The 19,751-nt window shown below is 56.8% G+C and overlaps 2 protein-coding genes across 3 annotated transcripts in view; one reads left to right on the plus strand and one right to left on the minus strand.

Annotated features, from left to right (window-relative positions):
• Positions 1-8,888, plus strand: part of PDXK (pyridoxal kinase) — a 30,639-nt gene extending 21,751 nt beyond the window's left edge. Inside the window, exons 8-11 of one of the 2 annotated variants that reach the window (XM_070376805.1) lie at positions 986-1,097; positions 1,988-2,124; positions 3,172-3,310; positions 3,558-8,888. In XM_070376805.1, the coding sequence (XP_070232906.1) occupies positions 986-1,097; positions 1,988-2,124; positions 3,172-3,310; positions 3,558-3,670 (501 nt within the window). In that variant the 3' untranslated portion in view covers positions 3,671-8,888. The remainder of the gene's footprint in view (positions 1-985; positions 1,098-1,987; positions 2,125-3,171; positions 3,311-3,557) is intronic. The other variant, XM_070376814.1, reaches the window with a different exon arrangement.
• Positions 8,889-15,054: 6,166 nt separating this feature from the next.
• Positions 15,055-19,341, minus strand: CSTB (cystatin B). Its single transcript, XM_005907578.3, has 3 exons — positions 19,152-19,341; positions 15,840-15,941; positions 15,055-15,393 (listed from the first exon to the last, which is right to left on the minus strand). Exons 1-3 carry the CDS (start codon positions 19,224-19,226, stop codon positions 15,265-15,267), a joined length of 306 nt encoding a protein of 101 aa, XP_005907640.1. The 5' UTR covers positions 19,227-19,341; the 3' UTR covers positions 15,055-15,264.
• Between the last annotated feature and the right edge of the window lie 410 nt (positions 19,342-19,751).

The following is a 19,751-nucleotide window of genomic DNA, read 5'->3' on the forward strand; positions in this document are numbered from 1 at the left end:
ATGACCCCATCTCACTGGCCCGCCTTGGGAACTAGAGGACATTTCTGGTACCCGGTGCAGGGGTGCTGTGTTGACGGCATGCCCCCTTGTGCTGTGATCCTGTGCGTGCCTTCAGGCTGTGTACGTGTAGTGTATGGGGAGAGTATGCGTACATTTGGGGTATGTGCATGTGTTGTGTGTCTGCGAGTATGCAGACAGGTGCATGCAGATGGATGTGCATGGGTGTGCTCTGGGTGCACACGTGTGTGTGTGTGTGGCAGAGGACTCGTCTCCCAGAGTCTGCTTGGCCAGGCCCCCACCCGCGGGCTAACCCGCGCTCCTCTGAGGCATTAGTATGGGGAAGACAGGGTGTCCATTCCTCATTAGGACACGACCCTCTGGCTGGCGGCCTCCCCTGCCGCAGGCCCTGGCTCAGTAGTGGTCGCCTCCTCCCACCTGGCACGAGCCCTGCCCGCTCCCCTCCATCCACTCTGGCTTAGCGGCACTTTGCCGCACGGTGCCCCCCAGTGCGTGTGCTGCTGGGGAGGGAGGGGGTGTGTGTCTGTTGAATGAATAAAAGATGAGTTCGAAGCTTCCCAGGATGGACGGGGTGGAATCTACTGTTGCTTGGGGGTTGCCGGGCGTGGCTCCTGCCACCCCAGAGCCCTGGTGAGGGAAGACGGGAGGGCCATGGCCTGGTGGGTTGGCTCACTCCTCCAGGGTTTGGGCACAGGTGGCGTGCAGGGTGGGGGCCAACAGGCTTGCACCCTTGGACTTGAAGTTCAGGGTGGGGGTGGGGAACTGGGATACCGCTATAACCTGGCCAAGCGGTCAGTGCTGGGCGACGGGGAGGGCATTGGGCGAGGCCAGGGTGTGGCTCACACATTCTCAGCCTCTGCCTCCCTCCCATCCAGACTCTAAGAGTCTGAAGGGTATGAGGGGGCGGTGGGGGGCAGCTCCCTGGCTGTGGCGGAGGCGTGGCTAATGCGCTCCCTGTGTCCGGCAGGTGATGGATATGCTGCACTCCATGGGCCCGGACACAGTGGTCATCACCAGTTCGGACCTGCTGTCCCCGAGGGGCAGTGACTACCTGATGGCTCTGGGGAGCCAGAGGACACGTAGGTCCCCACCCGGCGCTGTGCTCCCTCCTGCTGCAGGTCCCTTGAGGCTTCCGAGGCTGGGTTCAGTGGAAAGAAAATCCTGCCTGACTCGGCAGTGGCCAGCTTTCTTTTCCCAACACCTTTCTTCTCCCAAGACCAGATTGGAAACAGAATCAGGAGAGGTTTCTGTGAATTGGGATCCAGTGAGCGTGGGGTGCTGACCACTCTCCCAGGGTCACCACTCAGTGCTCCGTGTCCATTGCCAAGCTGGTAGCACAGTATCGGATAGCGTCCCCTCTTAGAGACTCCAGGGTCACGGGGACCAGCCAGCTGGAGCCCAGCTGCTAGGGAAACCAGGCGTCTCCCCACCCTCACCCCACCTGACCTCGGAGCTGGTCCTGGTGTTGACATCACTGGGAGTTCATCTCACACTCTGCCATGTCAGTATTTTAATTATGCGGCTGCCACAGCGTAAAACGACAGAAGCCAGGGGTCACCTCACTGGCCCAGAGAGCAGTCCCACATGCGTGGCTTTCTGTCTGTGCAAAAGGACACTTATAGATACTCATGCACACAGGCCTGCACACGCACCCCCACTTCAGCCAGTTCACGTGGTCCCTACAACTCTAGATCTCCTGCGGCTCCTGCTGCACCAGCCTGGCATGTGCTGGCCCCTCGTCTTCAGGCTGCACACTGTCCCCCCACAGGCCGCTCTGACTGTGTAGCCCTCTGGGGCCCCAGTCCCTCACTTTCTCACTTGGGATGGGCGGTCATTGGGGAGCATGGGGATCCAGGCTGGCCGAGCCCCCAACACTGTGCAGGGGAGGGCTGGCCAGTTCCCAGGCCACACTGCGGGGCCTCTGCCGGCCGAGGATCTGGGGCCCCAGATGCTGGACTCTTCCCCCCAGGGGCTCCCGACGGCTCTATGGTGACGCAGCGCATCCGCATGGAGATGCACAAGGTGGACGCGGTCTTTGTGGGCACCGGGGACCTCTTCGCTGCCATGCTCTTGGCGTGGACACACAAGCACCCCAACAACCTCAAGGTCAGTGGGGTGTAAAGGGGACAGCACGTTAAGATGCTGGAGTTGGCCGGGCCAACTCACGGGAGGTCCTGAACCCAGTGAAATCTCGGGCTTCGTGGGGACACGGGAGCTGCGGCCTCAGCAACTCAAGGTCCAAAAGCATCCCGGGAGGGAAATCCAGGGGCAGGGCATCCCAGAACGCAGTCCCTGCGGTCAGACCTGCTGGAGACCCATCTCTTCCTACGGAATGTCCCCTGTCTGTCCCTCCCCCAACTTAGTGTGTGAATGTCCGCAGTGCCCCTGTGTGCTGGCCAGGCGAGCGGTTGCAAGACTGGGTTGGTAACCTGGGGAATGGCGCCCTTGCTGCGTGCTGTGTGGTCAGGCGGAGGCGACACAACTGTGTCTTTTGACCTCCCTCTGCACTGCCCTCCTTCACTGGGGGCCTGTGTGCACCCTCCTCGGTGGTCAGCATGGCTGGGTGACCCGCTTGGTGTTGCGAAATGCGGGGTGGGACAGGGCCCTTCCCATCACCCGCAAGGCTTGGGTGAGTGCTGTGACTCCAAGCCAACATCCTTCCATTTCTCTTCCTCCTTCCTCCCTGGAGGCAGAGGGTGAGCTCAGACCTGCTTCACGGTCCACTGGAAGCCCGAGGCCTAGACCGAGGCCTCTTGGGGCCGCCCTCTGCTGAGCCTGAGTTCAGCTCAGCCCAGACCCCGCTGTCGGGGAGGGAGTCCGCTTGCCTACCGGCATTGCTGAACCCTGTCTTTAACTTGGCAAGGCCAGCACACAGGGACTCTGGCCAGCCTGGGGGCAGGAGCTCTTTCCTTGTACGTTCTCTATAACAGATGGATTCCTGAAATGCTTATTAGGCACCTACCACGTGCCAGGCAGTCCTGACGGTTGCCTGTGGTCTGTTCAGCACACAGTCCCCTCTGCTCGGCTCTCCTGGTTGGGGGAGTGTGTGATCGTGGAGCCGGCGCCCTGTTGGTGGGCTGCGTCCATTCGGGCAACATGGGGCTGGGGGCAGAGCGCCCCGTGTGGCGGGACTCAGCGTCCTCCCCCCTGCAGGTAGCCTGTGAGAAGACCGTGTCAGCCATGCACCACGTTCTGCAGCGCACCATCAAGTGTGCGAAAGGTAGACCTGGCGGGCGGGCGGGCGGGCGGCAAAGGTGTGGGGTTCTGCAGCGCACCATCAAGTGTGCGAAAGGTAGACCTGGCGGGCGGGCGGGCGGGCGGCAAAGCTGTGGGGCGGCGTCATGCAGGCCGAGGCTCCCGCTGCCCCCCTGGCCGAGGCCGTCAGCGCTGGGAGGGCAGCATGTCTGTCCCTGCAGAGATGGACACTCAGGGATGAGCGCTGGGGCTCACCCCAAAGGCAAAGGGAAGGAAGAGAGAAATTCGGAATGACTCCCCTCCCCCGCCCCGGCCCTGTCGTCAATGCTCTGCTTGTCCTGCAGCCAAGTCTGGGGAAGGAGTGAAACCCAGCCCTGCCCAGCTGGAGTTGAGGATGGTGCAGAGCAAGAAGGACATCGAGAGCCCCGAGATCGTCGTCCAGGCCACGGTGCTGTGAGAGCCGCGCGGACCCGCCTCCGTCACGCCCAGTGTTAGGTGTCTCCGTTTCCGACCTTGTGAAAAATGTCTGCCTTAGAGGTGTGACTGAAACTTGGTATTTGTTTTCTTTCGTGAGTGTCCAGCATCCACTGGTCTTAATTGTGAAAATGTGCCAGTCGTGCTTTTTAAAAATAACAAAATGATCACAGAGATTTGTAATTTGGGACCCCCAGCTCCCCTCCCCCAAGGTTCCTGGAAAACCAGCTCCGTGTTCAGGTCTCTGGGCCCTGGGCTGGCTTGGGGCACATGGCGTGTCCCCTTCCTGAGCGCGGGGCCCAGGGAGACCACAGTGTCCGCCTCTCGCAGCGAGTCGGGGTTAGTGTTCATGTCCAAAAAGTGATGTAAATGTCTTTATCCTTGCTCTGAGCTCTCCTTCTGTGTTCCCCGTTCAGAATGTTTTGCCTCTTGCTTTGCTGCAGGGCAGCCCCTGGGGGTTTCAGGGTCTCCGCTTCTGTTCTTGGTATGAACGAGTTCCCGAAGCTCGGACGCACAAACGCTGCACAGTCACTTTGGCGGGGACCTTCCCAAGACCCCGGAAATCTGCACATCTCTCGTGTTTCAGGGAGGGGGCCAGCCGTGTAACTCAGCGTCCCTAGGCACCCCCACAGGACAGAGGCTGGTGTGTGGCTGAGGGCGCCTGTGGGTCTTCAGGCTCCTTACGGTCGAGCCAGTCGGTCACATGCTGTGTACTTGCCGCCCACTGCTGGTGACAGGTGTGTCCAGAAGGCGAAGGTGGGCTCCTGCCCCGCCCCCCGCTAGTGTGTGCAACCCCACCCCCAGTTCTCTTGTCCCCCTGCCCCGGCTCCCCTGCTGCTCTGTCCCGTGCCCGCCAGGTGCCAGGAAGCAAGGCGCAGCTCCGCTCCTCCCCACCGTGGGTGGGGCGCAAGCCCTGACACCAGTCCTGTCATCCGCTGCTTGGGTGACCTCCCCGGCTCCCGCCCAGAACTTTGAGGACCCTCCCCCGGCGTGGATCCTGGCAGGGTGTCCCCATGCTCAGAGCCCACTCCCAATTCTGGGGCCTGCGGGGTTTGCATCTCTCGGAAGCCCACAGCCTGGAGGAAAGCAGGGAGACTACAGGATGTCGGGGCCCAGATGGGCATCCCTGGGGAAGCAGGCTCTCCTAGGGCAGCCCCGGCCCCACAGGCAGGACCCCTCCTGAGGCTGGGCCTGTGTCTCCAGGATGCTCACCGCCTCAGGACTGCCTTCTTCCCCGTGTTGAAGATGCCCCCGGATGAAGGCAGGCTGGTCTCCCCTGGACTCTGTGCACCCCTTCTCGTCTTTCTCCCCCACTCCGCTCATGTTCTGAATGTTGTAACTCGGGCATTAGTTCTGTGTACAGGGTCAGGGTTCTCAGCTCCCTGCAGTGACCAGTGGGTCAGTGGATCAGGGCATGTGTCCTTGTCCTGGTTCCTGGTCCCTGCAAGGCCTGCTGGCCTAGGAGGAGCAGGAAGACCTGGCGGGGGACAGCCCCTGAGTAGAGCAGCCAGGGACCCACCATAGTCCCACAGGGCTCTGGCCTTCACGAAGCCTTTCATGGAAAAGACGGTCAATGCCAACTAGAGCTCAGAGATGGCCGCACCGCCAGCCCGTGGGAAATCTTTTTTTTTTTCTTTCTTTCTGTTTCCTGTTTTTAAAAAAAAAAAACTTAGGGAGAGCACGTGTAAGATGACTTACACTTGTAAGCAAGAAACTTGATTATCTCAACGAGATGGTAAAAACCCGCCCTGAAAACATGGTGTTGGGGGTAGCAGCTTGTTTTGTGCGCACCGTGAAGTTAAAGAAAAATGCACTTGGCAAACAGTGTGCTTCTTGGTCCTGGCCCCCACTGTGGGTTTAGCTCTTAATTCTCAGTATCATACACAGAACAATCAGAACCGTTCCACCGGTAAAACCGTGAGCTCTTCTGTCTCCTTGAACCATGAAGCCACAGCTGTGAGGAAAGGCTGGGGCACTAGGAGAAGGAAACTGGGGCTCCTGGGAGTGTCTGGGGTGCTCGGGACCCACAGAGAGACCCTGACCTTCTGTGAGAACCACCTCCGACCTCCCCACGCAAGCAAAGTGCACTCTTTGTCGTGATGTTGCTGAACCTGTGTATCGCAGGCTCCTTTGCCTGGGGACCTAGTCCATCTGTCGTGACAACAGCAGAGGTCCTGGCTGTCTCTTCGGAATTTCCCATCCAGAACTTACCCGTGCCCAGCAGCAGTGGGTTCTCATACAGTTTGGGTCCAAGTTAGAATAAACCTTTTTATTTTTTTTACTTTCTATATAGTTGAGTAACAAAAAATAGTAATTTAAGATGAGAGCTATATTGGCCCTGAATGGCTTGCTTATTCCCAGGGTGTAGATTTCAAACCTTCTCCTGGAGACCTTAGAGACAGATTACAAAACATGGTCCTTCTTCTTCAGCCAGCCTTGAATCAGTGCCATGTCCTGCAGAGGTAGCCAGGCTAGCCTGTGCTGTTTTTGTGAGAAGTGTCGGCGATTGTGGAAAACAATGCTCTGTTATCCTTAAATTTGTCAGACCCAGTCTTCAGAGTGTGTTTAATTTCGCAGTGGCTGAGCCTGTCTTGGGGCTCCTGACCTTCTCATTGCTCGGACCTCCTGTTCGCTTGTCAGTTCACACCAGAGAGGAGAGGACACTGTTCTGTCTGGAGGCCCCTGGACCGCACTGTGCACACACCCTCTCGGGACCACCTGCCTGAGGCAGCGGGGCCCATATCTGTGAATCACAGTGCCTGTGACCACAGAACTGGGCTGTGCTCCATGCCAGAATAACCCGCCCTGGCTGCCCGCCTGGTCTCAGGTCTCCCTCTGAGGTGGGGAGGGGTCTGCTCAGGACCCCTCAGCACCTGCCTGGGCCAGAAGGAGGGGAGTGTGTTGAGGAGCAGAGTGGTATCTGCCCACAGGGCCGCTGCCACATGGTCCTGGCTTTCTGAGTCTGGGTGGCAGCCGTGTGGCCCTCAGACTCAGTTCTGAGATCCCAGGCCCACCCATTTCGGGTCCACACCACCTCCCGCTGCCCAGCTGGTGGGGGCTTCCCTTCTCATCACCCCGAGTAGCTGTCTGCATCCTGACTCCTGGAGAGCTGACTCCTGTGTCTACTGAGGGAGGCGGCAGGTGGATGTGCCAGGGGGCACTCAGGGACCCCTGGCCCTCAGGAAGGCGGGCCTTCTCCGTCTGGGAGCCCAGGTCTATGGCTCGAGGCCAGGAAGCCTTGAACTTGGGCCTGCTTGGTCAGGAAGCATGTCTTCTCCCCAGAAGGGTCCGCCCCCTCCTGCAGTGTTCTCCAGATCTCCCATGAGAGCCATCAGGCTGGTCCCCCACCAAGCAGGGATCGAGTGCTGCACACGTGTGGCCTTGCAGCCTTGTGCCGAGCTGCCGTGCCTGAGTCTGTGTCTGCTTCTGCAGCCATGAGCATCCTGAGCAGGAGCCTGCTTTTGTAGACAGCTCTGTTGTTTTCGGAGGGCTTCCCAGGTGGCACTAGTGGTAAAAAGCCCGCCTGCCAGTGCAGGAGATGTAAGAGACACAGGTTCGATCCCTGGGTTGGGAAGATCCCCTGGAGAAGGGCTTGGCAACTCACTCCAGTGTTCTTGCCTGGAGAATCCCATGGAGAGAGGAGCCTGGTGGGTTACAGTCCATGGGGTCGCACAGAGTCACTACTAAAGTGACTTCACACTGGTTTGAGGCCTACCTTGCTTCTGGTCTCTGCCAGCAGGGGGCAGTGAGGGCACAGATCCTGCAGCTCACCGACCATCCCACTCCCCCTCCCCCTACCCCACCCTGCCACAAGCCCCCCCACCCCATGATGCAACCCAGCTGCCACCTTTCTAGGGATGTTTCTTCAGGGGCTCTCCTGTCTGGTGATCGGAACCAGAACCGGGGTTTGTAGTCTGTTCGCTGCATGGGGAGGGGGCCCTGAGTGAGTCTGCCACATGGCCCAGGGTCCCAGTTCCTAAAACCTTGAGCTCTCCTTAGCCCCTGTCTTCCCCTGGACTCCTGCAGTTCATTCTTGGTGCAAGACGTCTTGTTCTTAATGTGCAAAGACACCGATCAAGAAACGTTGTCTTACAAGCTACATTCCTGCCTTTTACTAGAGGTCTTTGCTCACAACAGGGTGTGTTCGTTTGGTCATTTGGCAAGTGATTTTAGGTCTGGCTTAGAGAATATTTTAACTTTATATGAATGGAAAGTTCTTTTAAGAATTTTCTTTTTAACTCCTGGCAGAGTAAACAGGCGTTTTTAAAGCTCACCACTGTCAGAGCCGAGCAGAGCCCTGTGCTCAGGGAGGGGTCCCAAGCTCCAGGGTTGCAGTGAAGGACACTCCTGGCCCCTCAGCAGCCCAATTTTCTGCAGCAGGAAACACGCTTGGAAGGACATGCCATGGGCCACTCAGTCTGGCGGGGGCAGCGCAGTCCTGCGTAGAGCTGCCCTCCGCCCAAACAGAGGGGGCACACCGCCCTCGGGCCCTTTGCTCGGGCCCCCCAGACAGGGGTCTTGGTCCTCATGCAGCCAAGGATACAGAGCTGGGTCAGCGGGTTCGGGACCACTGTTGCTTTCTCACACAGCCCCCAGCTTCTGGCACAAGGAAGGTGAGTGTGGGTCACGGCCAGGATGGAGGAGGGACAGACGAAGGGAATGGATGAGCCTGGCAGCAGTGCCCCCAGTGTGCCCCAAAGAGTGAAGAGGGGATAGAGGCAATTTGTGCGTTTCTGCATAATACCTGGGACCATGTCTTGGTAATGGGAGGCGTCAGTGTTGAGGCTGGGGAGGTGGAAGTGAATTCTTACTTCACGCAGCCCCTGAAGGATAAGGCGTGTGTGGGTGGCGTGTTGAATGTTTTTGGCTTCGGAGCTGCATACTTGTAGAATTTCACTTGGGATTTCCCGTAACGGTTACAAACCTGGACCCGCAGGAGGACTGAGGCTCTGACTCAGGCCAGTTGGTGCCGACCCTGTCCTTCCAGAATCTGGGGGAAATGATACAACCTTGGGACCAGAAGGGCTCCCTGCGGTTCCGGCGACGGCTTCACTAGCCCTGTGCTCTACTTGCCAGCCCCACCTACTGTGCGCCTGTGGATGTGTTTTAAACATAAACCCCTTGCAGCGCTGTCGAGGCTGTGTCTGTCTGTTCTGGTCTTATTGACTTATGATTATCACAAATAAATATTTTCATGGTGATGCTGTTGAAGTGTGGTTTCTTTTTCCCAGAGGAGCTTCGTTCCCCTGTGGCCAGAGGTCCTATCCATCTAACCCTCTCTGTTTTTGTTTTTTTTTTAACCCTCTCTGTTTTCTCTCTGTTTTCTGCCCGGGAAGTGGGGGCAGGGCTTGTTTGGATGCTCCAGGCAGTGGGCTCCAGGCCCTTGGGCTTCCCCCGGGATTGGGCTGAGGATCAGAGACTGCAGGTCTCTTTGCTGACCCCTCCTGCCTGATTCTGAGGAGCAGCTCTGGTCACTGGCCAAGCCTCACGCTCCTTCCTGCTTCCTTCAGGTCTTGTTGGTGACAGCACTGGTCTTGTGAGCCCGGCCGGTACCTGCTCTCCCTGCCATCTACTGACACCTATGTAAATAAGTCCGAGGGTCATTTCCAGGCAGCACCAGGCTCCATCGGACGGGCAGGAAGAAGGTGGGCAAGGATACGGGGTCTTGTCTGAAACACTTCTGACTCCACCTCTCAAATCCCCTTCTACCAGCCCTGTGTGGCCCTTGAGGCTGGGACACTGATCCCGTGGCTGCTGTAACACATTTCTACCAATCGAGGGGCTTGCAGTAACGCAGATTTATCCTTTCACAGCCTGGAGGTCAGATGTTTGAAAATGGGTGGGCGGCTCTGGTTCCTTCTTGGGGATCCAGAGAGAATCTCTAACTTGCCTTTTCCATCTTTCTAGAGGGACCTGCGCCCTTTGGCTCACGGCTCCTTCTCCACCTTCAGAGCCAGCAGCATAGCCTCTTCAGTCTCCCTCACACTAACTTTCCTGCCTCCCTCTCATGGAGACCCTGTGATGACGCTGGGCCCACCTGGCTACTCCAAGACCAACTCCTCATTTTAAGACGCATCTGCAAAGTCCCTTTTGCTGTGTAGGGTACATCCATAGGATTCGGGCACTAGGGCGTGCATTGCAGGGAGCTTTCCCAGGGCTTCTGGGATCATAGCCACACAGTCTCATCCTGTCTGAAATTCTGCCTAAATTACAGCATTGAATAAATTCCCCATGAGGTGCAGACTCAGGCTGGCCCCTGCAGCAGGGTCTTAGCCAGCACAAGGCTGGCCCCAGCCCCTTCTGTCTTGTTGCTCTGCTTTCCCTGGGGTGTGGCCCTTGTGTGTGACCTTGGAGTGGGGGGAGAGGGAGGAGAGGGAGAGGAGAGAAGGCACTTTTCCCTCCCTCCATCCATCCCTCGCCCCCTTTCCTAAAAGTTTCACGGAGATCAATTCACATTTCAGTTTGCCCTCTTTGAATGAAAATTCAGGGTCTTGTTATGAAGGTAGCAACCCTGAAAAGGATGTTTAAGTTTAGCTTTGACAGCTGTCTCCCCCGGATCAATGGTGTCCTCCAAAAAGGTCCGCCAGAACCTCAGAGTGTGACATTTGGAAACACGGTCTTTGCGGATGTACTAGTTAAGGTCACACTGCAGCAGGGTGGGGCTCAATCTGGTACCTGGTGTTCTGACGAGATGCTGAGGGAAGCAGACGCATGAGGAGGCAGGCGAGTGATGCGCCTGGCAGCCCTGGAAACGGAGACTGTGGGTTGCATGGGAAGTCGATTGTTGGATAGCGTGGAAAGTTGATTGTTGTTAAGTCGCTCAGTCGTGTCTGACTCTTTGCAACCCCATGGACTGTAGCCCACCAGGCTCCTCTGTCCATGGGATTCTCCAGGCAAGAATACTGGAGTGGGTTGTAGGGGATCTTCCTGACCCAGGAACTGAATCTGCATCTCCCACATATCCTGCATTGGCAGGCAGGTTCTTTACCACTGAGCCACCTGGGAAACCCGGTGCATTGAAAGTAGGGTCCTCACAGGGGAGGAGAGGGCCTCAAAGCCTGGGATAGGGATGCCTGAAGGATGCACCTGGGATCTTGAACCCAATGCTTAATTCATCCGGATGCCCCATGCTGCAGCAGACCACTACCCTTCCTTTGCGGAAACTCAGCTCCCTCATCTGGAGAGCAAGCAACAGTCACACACCTGAGGCGGGTGCTGACGCTTGTTCCTTTCGGGTGGGCCTCCACTGCCTCCTTTGCTCCAGGCCCATCACCAGGCAGGTTTCAACCAAGTGGAGAAGGAAGCACAGCCTGGGCTGCTAGGAAGGCCCTACATGCCCTGGGAGCACAGGACCAGCTCCTGGGTGCCAGCAGACATGGGGAGCACCAGGTGGGTGGGAGTCTTGGGATGGGAGACAGGGCTGGGTGCAGTACGTTAGCTACAACAGAAGAACATCTGCTGATGCGGGCCATCTGTGACTTCAGTTGTGGGTTGAATTGTGTCCCCAGAGTGTCTATCCTAACTGCTGCCCCCCACCCCAGCCCCCTGCCCTGGCTGTGAATGCAGCCTTATTTGGAAATAGGGTCTTTGCAGATACAGTTCAGTTAAATGAGATCACCCTGGGATGGGGGCCCTAAGACCTCAGACTCAGGAAAGAAGCCCATGAGAAGACACAGGTGGGAACTGGAGAGCTGCCTCTATAAGCCAAGGTCCCAGCTCTGCTGAGAGGCTCCCTGAAACAGATTGGCCACTGGTCCAAAGCAAAGGGGTCAGGGCTGCAGCCCAGCCTCCCCACCTCACGGCCAGGTATGCGGCTCCAACCTGACCGCATCCTCCAGGGCCCCCAGGGCTAGCCCTGCCAGGTCTCCGCCCCTCTGCCCTTCAGGTCTCAGGCTTACCCCAACCCACACAATCGGCTGAGTTCCCCTCTTCCCTCCCACAGCACTCCAGTCTGGTTAGAAGCTGTGCCTCAAAAAAAAAAAAAAAAAAAAAAGAAGCTGTGCCTCTCCACCCAGGGAGGTGGCCAGACTGCTCATCCCCCAAGCTTCACCCCCTTAAATCTCTGGCTGCCCCCACCCACCCACCCATCCAAACAAAGACCTTCTGGGGCAAACACTGCCCGGGACTGCTGAGCTGGCTGCTGGTGGGTCACCCAGCAGTGCCCTGGCCTTGTCTGGGCTCCTGGGGGCATATGTTGTGTCTGAGCCCCTGGCTTGCTTCCTCTGGAAAAGCCCATCATGCCCTCACCACAGAGACCCTGTCAGGCATACCTGCTCGATGGCCAGGAGGCCACCATATCCACAGACAGCTGTGTACTGGGCGGGGCTGTAATTCGTCCTCCTCCTCTGAGTGCTCAGGGCCACGTGCAGCCTGAGGGCCTGGCCAGGCCAGCCACCAGGCAGCCCTTCCTGTGTGTGCTCCTTGATTTATCCTTAAAGGCGGCAAAGGGGGGCATCCCCACGGGGAAGAGTGAGGAGAAGGAGGGCAGACGTGGTCAGGTTCCACCAAAGGGGCCCAGCAATTCCGCTCCTCTCCACCCGCCTCGCCAGGGCAGGCACCAGGCTCCTAAGGAGCCGTGTCCTCTAGTTGGCCCTCAGGACCTCCCCCTACCCCAGTGGACCTACATGCCGGTCCCTGTGGTCACACAGAGCTTCCTGGGAGAGGAGTTCTGGGAAACCACACCAGCTGCTGCAGACTCTGGCCCTGTGGCAGCCCCTTGATCAGGCTGTGCCTGAGTCCCACCTGCTGGGACTCACCAGTTGTGACCACGCCTGCTGCAAAGGAGTCTGGGAAGTGTGGGTTTTCATGTGTCCCAATTATACAGTCCTCCTTTCCTCAGGGCAGGTGGGGAGGTCAGATCTAGGTGGGAAGCCATCAGTGTCTGGTCACCCACAACATCATAAGCTCCCTTACAGAGGGGTCCCGATTGCCCTGCTGTCCACTCTTGCCCCTGCCAGTAGGGGGTCTGGCACACAAACACTCAGCTCGGCAGAGTCCATCACGGCTGTGCCCAGACAGGACTCCTGACCAGGTTGTGCTGTGGGGGCGGTTAAGAAGCAGGAAGCTCTGAAGCCCTGGAGCCCCTCGCTTAGGGCCCCCTGGACACTCCAGCTGGATGAGACAGACGGCCACGGCCACAGCTGTCTGCAGGGCACAAGCCCCACCTGCTGGACCTCATCTGTCAGCGGAGACCCTGAGTTCCCAGGGCACTCAGAGAGCTTGTGCCCGCGGGCTGCTCTCTCTGAGCTGAGCCTGGACGGTCCCACGCTCCCCTCCACCTACCCCCAGCAGGGACACAGCCTCCACATCACACAGGGGCCGGCCACTCAGCAGTCTGGGGACCCGGGCGGCAGAACCTCCAAGCATTGCCCCAAAATTCTGGGCACAGGGGAGGAAGAAGCCCCCAAGGGCTGCTAAGAGAGGATGGGGAAGGGGGGCGAGGGGAAGGTGCCTGCCCACCCAGAGGGGCTCCTCCCTGTCTGGAGAGCTTGAGGACTGGGGTGCCGGCTGGTGGGGGTGGGGAGGGCCACTGTATCTGTGTCTCCCCAGTGCACAAACCTCAGTCTGGTCCGGGAAACAGAGGCTACTCAGGGTGGGTGCAAAGGAGGGGCCCTTTGCACGTGTGCAGAGAGGGACCGGGCAGATTCTCTTCCCGGTGGGGGACCGTTAGGGGCTGGGGCTGAGTGAGAGACTGGCTGGAGAGGATATCCTTGGATTAGGCAGGGCCCAGGTGTCCCTGGGGGTCCCTGAAGCAGGTGCTGGGGCCCAGAGAGCAGGGGTGTCCACTAGGTCAGCACCTATGGCTGGTGGGGACTCTGGGTCTGGGGGCAATGAGAGAGCACCCCCCAGCAGTCCCTGAAACCCTCTGCCACCCTGCCCAGACTGCCTCTGGTGTCCTGTTGGCATTTTTGTCAATTTCTTACCGAGGTGTGATTCACACAACATACACTTTTATTTCTCACACAACATATACTTTACCATTGTATTTATTCTTTTTATTTTATTTATTTTTTAAAGTAGCTTCCCTCTTTCTAAAAAAATTTTAACTGACTTAGTTTTGGCAGCCCTGCGTGACATGTGGGAACTTAGTTTCCTGACCAGGGATCAAACCTGTGGTCCCTACAGTATAAGTGTGGAGTCTGAGCCGGTGGACTGGCAGCAAAGTCTGTTTACCATTTGACAGTGTACACTTCAGTGTGTTTAGTGCATTCACAATGGTTTGCAACCACCACCTCTTCTAGTGTCAAAACCTTGTCACCCCCAGCACACACCTGGGGGACCCTCTGAACCCAGTGGTCACACCTGCCTCCGTCCCTGTGCTCCGTGCTCCCTGCTATGAGGTGTGGGCTGTCGGCCCTGTCCAGGCACCTACATAGCATCCCCCATCCGCCCCCCTTCACTAGAAGTTTCCAGGTGGAAACATAGCTGATCTTCAAGTCAATGTAAATATGCTCGCTGGCTTCTATTTTCCCAGACCAAGAGCTGGAGATGCAAGTTTTCTGTCCTAGAGCTCAGGATAGGGCAGGACACACACAGCTCCTGACTGAGTCTCCTTCTCCTGCTCTCACAGGTCTGTTTGCTCCCCAAGGACTGTTTACCTGCTCTGCATTCAACCCTCATGACCTGCACCTCCAATCCATCAGCAGCAGGCCTGACACACACCACCACCTGCCCCAGAGACGAAGTGGAGACAGGAAGGGGGCAGACTCTGCCCTCAGGAACAGGCTGTCCACCTGGACCCTGAGCCACACAGAACTGTCCCCAGCGTTTAGTCTTACAACGCAGGGTGCGCTTTTCTATTCTACTGCACACGAACACTCACACACGGCAAACACACCACTGGATTGACTTCACTAACGGTAGTAACCGGCTGCTGAAACCAGGAAGCCTTGAGACAGACCCAGCGCATACCCCGGGCAGTCAGTGGGTAGTTGGGGCCGGACTCGCAGGACATGGCACTCAGCGGGCCCTGCGGGTCACAGCCTCCCTGCACACATCTGTGCATCTCTATCCGAGCAGAAATGCGTGAATGTATGAGTCCATCTAGAACTAATGCTCTAGGGTCAGATTTTCTCACCCCCTCTTACTGTACACGATGGGGTGGGGGGTTCTGAGACCTGGAGACACGACACAGAGTCACCATGACAGCCTGTGGAGCTGTGGTTAGAGCACACGTTCCCAGAACCCTGGGTGTACCACCTGCCCACTGGCACCTGGGCCACACTCTCCCCTCCTCAGCTCCTCAGGGAAGGGGGCTCAGGCGGCAGGAGGCCCAGCGGGGGCTCCACCCAGGACACCTCTCACCTGCTGACACTTCTCTACTGTGATTATAGCTTCAGATGAAGAAAAAAACCCCAACAGAGACAATTTGTGAAAACAGAAAACACATGTTTATTTAAAGATAACTCAAGCTCCCCTCGAAGGAAATTTAGTTAAAATCATGGATTGAGAGAAAAAAATGAACACAGTGAAAGCAGGAAACAGAGATACCACCCCACCCCGAGGGGCACCGCGTCTGGTCTCAGACAGGTCTGCAGAGGAGAGACCCACGTGGGTGATGGACTCTGAAAATCAGGCCTAGAAGTAGGTCAGCTCGTCATGCCTGCTTTTGTTGGTCTGGTAGCTGGTCAAGGCCACGGGCTTGTTCTCGTGTGGGAGGCTTTCAAACACTCGGATGTGCACGAAGTCATCCTCGTCCACTTGAACCTGAAAGGAGAGTCCAGTGAGGGGCAGGCGGGGCCTCTGACCCCAAGTCCCCCTGCTCCACTGGACTTGGCTGGATGGTAGGAGGGTCCTGGATGCCTGGAGGCTGCGTCCCTTCATGTCCCCAGAGACTGGGCTGAGGACATTCTCACCCTCCTCCTTCAAGTGCAGGGGACACCCTAGGTGTCCAGCCAGCACCCCTCCCCCACACTCATTCCAGCAGAGCCCTTGGTCACCCGAGAGGCTAGGTCCTCTTCTCCAAGGAGGCCGCAGCACACACGTGCACACACGCACATGCACACACACATGCTTGCACACGCATGCTCATTTTGGACAGCCACCAAACCCCTGAAGCTGAGGGCTGCCGCAGGATCCTGCTGAGCACTCCTGCCCTGGGCACCTGCGAGCTCCCACTTAAGCCAGACTCTCCCAAGAGGCTGACACCCCACCTTGATCAAGTAGTTCATCCCGGCAACCACCTGGCTCCTGAATTTCACAGCCTTGAACACTGGGAACTTCTTGTTCTCCTTCTCCTCCAGCTGGGACTTCACCTGCGGAAGGGGAGAAGGGAGAGACAGGTGAGCTCACCTGTATTAGATGTCACCCCTGAACTCTCATGCCTGGGCACTGCACACTTTCTACACCTCATCTGCCCTTTACAGCTGAGCAGACATACTCAACTGTCGACTCTGATGATAAAGGACAGAAAAATGTTCTCTGTATCATTTCTCTTTTCTTTTTCAAGGATGGGAATTTTATATTTTCACCATCAAGACAATGTGTATAAGTTCACACCCTGTTTTTCTTTTTACTTAGTTCTTTTGAAAGAGTACATACATACCATTTTTCAGTTACTCTTTTAAAAGTGAAAATTAAAATATTTTAAAGAATTAAACTAAATTGAACGTTAAAGATAATTTTCCAGGGACTTCCTCAGTGGTCTAGTGGGTAAGACTCAGTGACAGCAATGCAAGGGGCCCGGGTTCGACTCCTGGTTGGTGAACTGTATCCTACACGCTGCAAAGAAGAGCTACTTGCTGCAAGTAACTACGTGGCACAGCCAAAGTAAAATAAATAAATATTTATTAAAAATTCAGTCTTCCATCTTCTGTTGTTAATGTTCAATTGCTAAGTCATGTCTGACTCTTTGTGACCCCAAGGATTGTGGCACGCCAGGCTCCTCTGTTCTCCAGTCTCCCAGAGTTTGCTCAAATTCATCTCCATTGAGTCAGTGATGCTATCTAATGATCTCACACTCTGCTGACGCCTTCTCCTCCTGCCCTCGATTTTTCCCAGCATCAGGGTCTTTTCTATGAGTCAGCTCTTCCTGGCAGGTGGCCAAAGGACTGGAGCTTCAGCTCCATTATCAGTCCTTCCAGTGAATATTCAGGGTTGATTTCCTTTAGGATTGACTGGTTTGATCTTATAGAGGTGCCTTAATTCTCTTGGGAAAAAAAAAAAGTGAAAGTGACGATGTTAATCACTCAGTGGTGTCCGACTCCTTGCGACCCCATGGAGCCTGCGTGGCTCCTCTATTCATGGAATTCTCCAGGCAAGAATACTGGAATGGGTTGTCATTTCCTTTTCCAGGGTTCTCTTAAGAATCTCAGTTTCTTCTGCAGACAGTTTTTAAAAAATACTTTTCTACTTTAAATTTTTATTTATTTTTAGTTTTTAGTTTTTAAACGTGTCATAACTCTGGGTTTTCCATTGTTAACTTTTAGTTACTTATTCTTTTTTTTTTTTTTTTTGGCTGCCTTAGGTCTTTGAGGCTGCATGCCAGCTTTCTCCAGTTCCTTTTTTTTTTTTCTCCAGTTTCAAAGAGTGGGGGCTTCTGTTGAGAGCACAGGCTCTAGGCATGGGGGCTTCAGTAGTCTTGGCTTCCTGGCTCTAGAGCTCGGGCTCGAGAATTGTGGCACTTGGGCTTACTTGCTTATCCCTATGTGGTATCATCCCGGACCAGGGATGGATCCCAGGTCCCCTGCACTGGCCTGTGGATTCTTCTCCCCTGGGCCACCAGGGTGGTCCTTTGCTGCCTTTTTAGACGGTCTCCCTAGGACTGAACTGAACTGAACTGAACTAGGATGCAGGGCCTTTGGGCAGAGGCTGTTTCTGATCTTTGGTGTCAGATGTTAATGATACCCTTGGATCAGTCAGGTTTTCTAGGGTCTTGGCCTTTAGGGAACTGAGCTTTGTTATGGAGGAAGGGAGAGCAGGTTGCTTTGTCTTGACTTTAAGATCTAATCTGGTTTCTGAGTACTCAGCAGCCACAGGCGCTCACTGCCCTGAAGTCCCCAGACCAGTTCTGGGTGTCAGAGGAGCTTGGTGAAGCCCAAGCGCCTGCTGCTTGGGGAGCCAAGGGCATCACCATTATGCATGCCAGTGAGTCACCTGGCAAGGGCCTGCAGGGAGGGGCACTCTGGTGATTGGGTCGGGGAAAGGACAGGAGGAGGGAGGGTCAGGTAGTGAGAAGGTGGGCCACCTGCTCTTCCATGAGGCTGCCACAGCTCTCAGGGTGGTCAGTGTGGGTGTGTCCCCCTGGGCCAGTGCCCACCCTTGTCTCAACACTCAGCTGTGCAGCCCTTCTTCACGGAGCTGTATGGAACTGACCCTCAGACCGTTTACCCAGCCTGGGGGTGAGTGATGCCCACAAACCCTCCCGGGGGCCTGGGATGAAATCATCTCTCTGTCTGTCTCAGGAGTGGAAGCAGGAGAGCCCTGCTCTGTGCAAGGATGGCTGGATGTGGTGGATACAGGTCTGTCTCTGGCCTCACTTCTCCTTATCTATTCAGGAAAACTTCAGTACAAAAGGCCCCCAGATGGTGCCCCTGCCCCTCACAGAGCCCACCCAGCACACAGGTGGCCACCTCGCTCCCAGGGCAGTGAGAACGGTGCACTGACAGGTGACTCTCAAGGGATGGACCCCAAGTGCAGCCCCTAAGACAGAAACCCTTGTCTCCCGAGGCGGCTTACCCTCACTCAAAGCTCATGTGGCCAGCGGGGATTCTCAGGCCTGGAGGCCCAGGAAGAGGAAGGGAGGGCTGGGCTGAGTGGCCATGGAGGGGGAGAACAGGGAACACCCTTCTGCCTGGCTCTCACTGGCTGTCCCCCAGATCCCTCAGTGTCTAAGGTCTCACAAGACTGACTCACCCCTTCCACGACTGCTGTCAGATGATCCCAAAGGTAGGATCCAGGACGCAGCAGAGCGCATGCCCTGGGATGTAGGAGGCAGCAGTGGAGCGGGGAGGGGGGCGGCGGTGGGCAATAAAGATAAGGGACCTAGGTTTCCTCTTCTCATCAGAACTCGAATACCCGCCCCAGACCCTGAACTTGTCTCCCTTGTGAGGAGGGGGGGACAGGCCCCAACCCCACATGACCCTCGGGTGCAAGAGTTTTCCTGGAAAAGGGGCTGGACCGCTGCCCAGGGTCTGATCCATGCTCTGCCTACTTGACCCAGCTACTTTCAGTTGCCAAATGTTTCACTGGAGAGCGTTTCAAACCTACACGAAAGTGCTAAAATAACAGCCTGAGTCTCGGCGGCCTGGGCCCCTGACTCACTCATGATGACCTCACCCCACGCTGTGCCCTTTGCTCTCCGTGTGCTTTTCCCCAACTGTCACCTTGCCTCCCCTCCAACTCCTCTGCCCTCTCTCTCTTCTCAAGAGAGAATGGGATGTGCTAGGGTGCAGTGCCTCTGTCCCAGAGGTGATGACTGCTGACCACCGTGGTCCCGGGACCCCTTCTGCCCGCAGCAGCCCTACCTGGTCAGCGATGGCCTGGATCTCGGCTGTGGCATCCTGAGTATCTGAGAACCCACCAAGATTTGGTGCCCACATCTCAGCAGTCGGCAGGCTGGGCGGGTGAGCTGTAGGAGCTGCTGACACTCCCAGGATGGGTGAGCTAATGGGAAACTGCCAGACTTGGAGGGATGGTCCTGTGATGCGTGGGTGGAGCCAGGAGAGGTGCCTAGGTTGAGGGACAGGGAACAGGGAGGGGAAGTCCTGGTCCCATTCAGCAACATGCTCTGACTCGGCGGGGGCGGGACTTCGGTATCTTCCTCTGGGTGGCAGAGTCACAAGGCAGGGGTGGGAGCTCCCTGCAGGATGGGCGTGGTAGTGGGGGGCAGCACCGACAGAATCTCCAGAGAGAAAGGGGTCCACTCGGGTGGGAGGATGATGGGAGTCACCTATCCTTCGGGTTCCACAGGAGTCTGGAGACACTGGAGCAGCAGACCTGAGAGCTGCCAAGGGTGGAGAGGAGAAGCTCCCGCCAGCTCAGAACCTGGAGGAGCTGGAGGAGAGGCGCAGGGGCCGCCTGGGCCTCAGTGCGACCTGCCCATGCCCCCTGGAGCCCCTCATCCC

This window comes from Bos mutus, chromosome 1 (genome assembly GCF_027580195.1).
Source record: "Bos mutus isolate GX-2022 chromosome 1, NWIPB_WYAK_1.1, whole genome shotgun sequence".
In the NCBI taxonomy this organism is placed as follows: Eukaryota; Metazoa; Chordata; class Mammalia; order Artiodactyla; family Bovidae; genus Bos; species Bos mutus.

What these genes read in the sequence shown, in the direction of transcription:
- CSTB (XM_005907578.3), bottom strand. Translation starts at nt 19,226, where the DNA reads ATGTGGGCACCAAATCTTGGTGGGTTCTCAGATACTCAGGATGCCACA. An exon ending in TCCAGGCCATCGCTGACCAG is followed by an intron (nt 15,942 to 19,151) that starts GTAGGGCTGCTG and finishes CCCCTTCCGCAG; the next exon opens with GTGAAGTCCCAGCTGGAGGA. An exon ending in GGATGAACTACTTGATCAAG is followed by an intron (nt 15,394 to 15,839) that starts GTGGGGTGTCAG and finishes CTCTCCTTTCAG; the next exon opens with GTTCAAGTGGACGAGGATGA.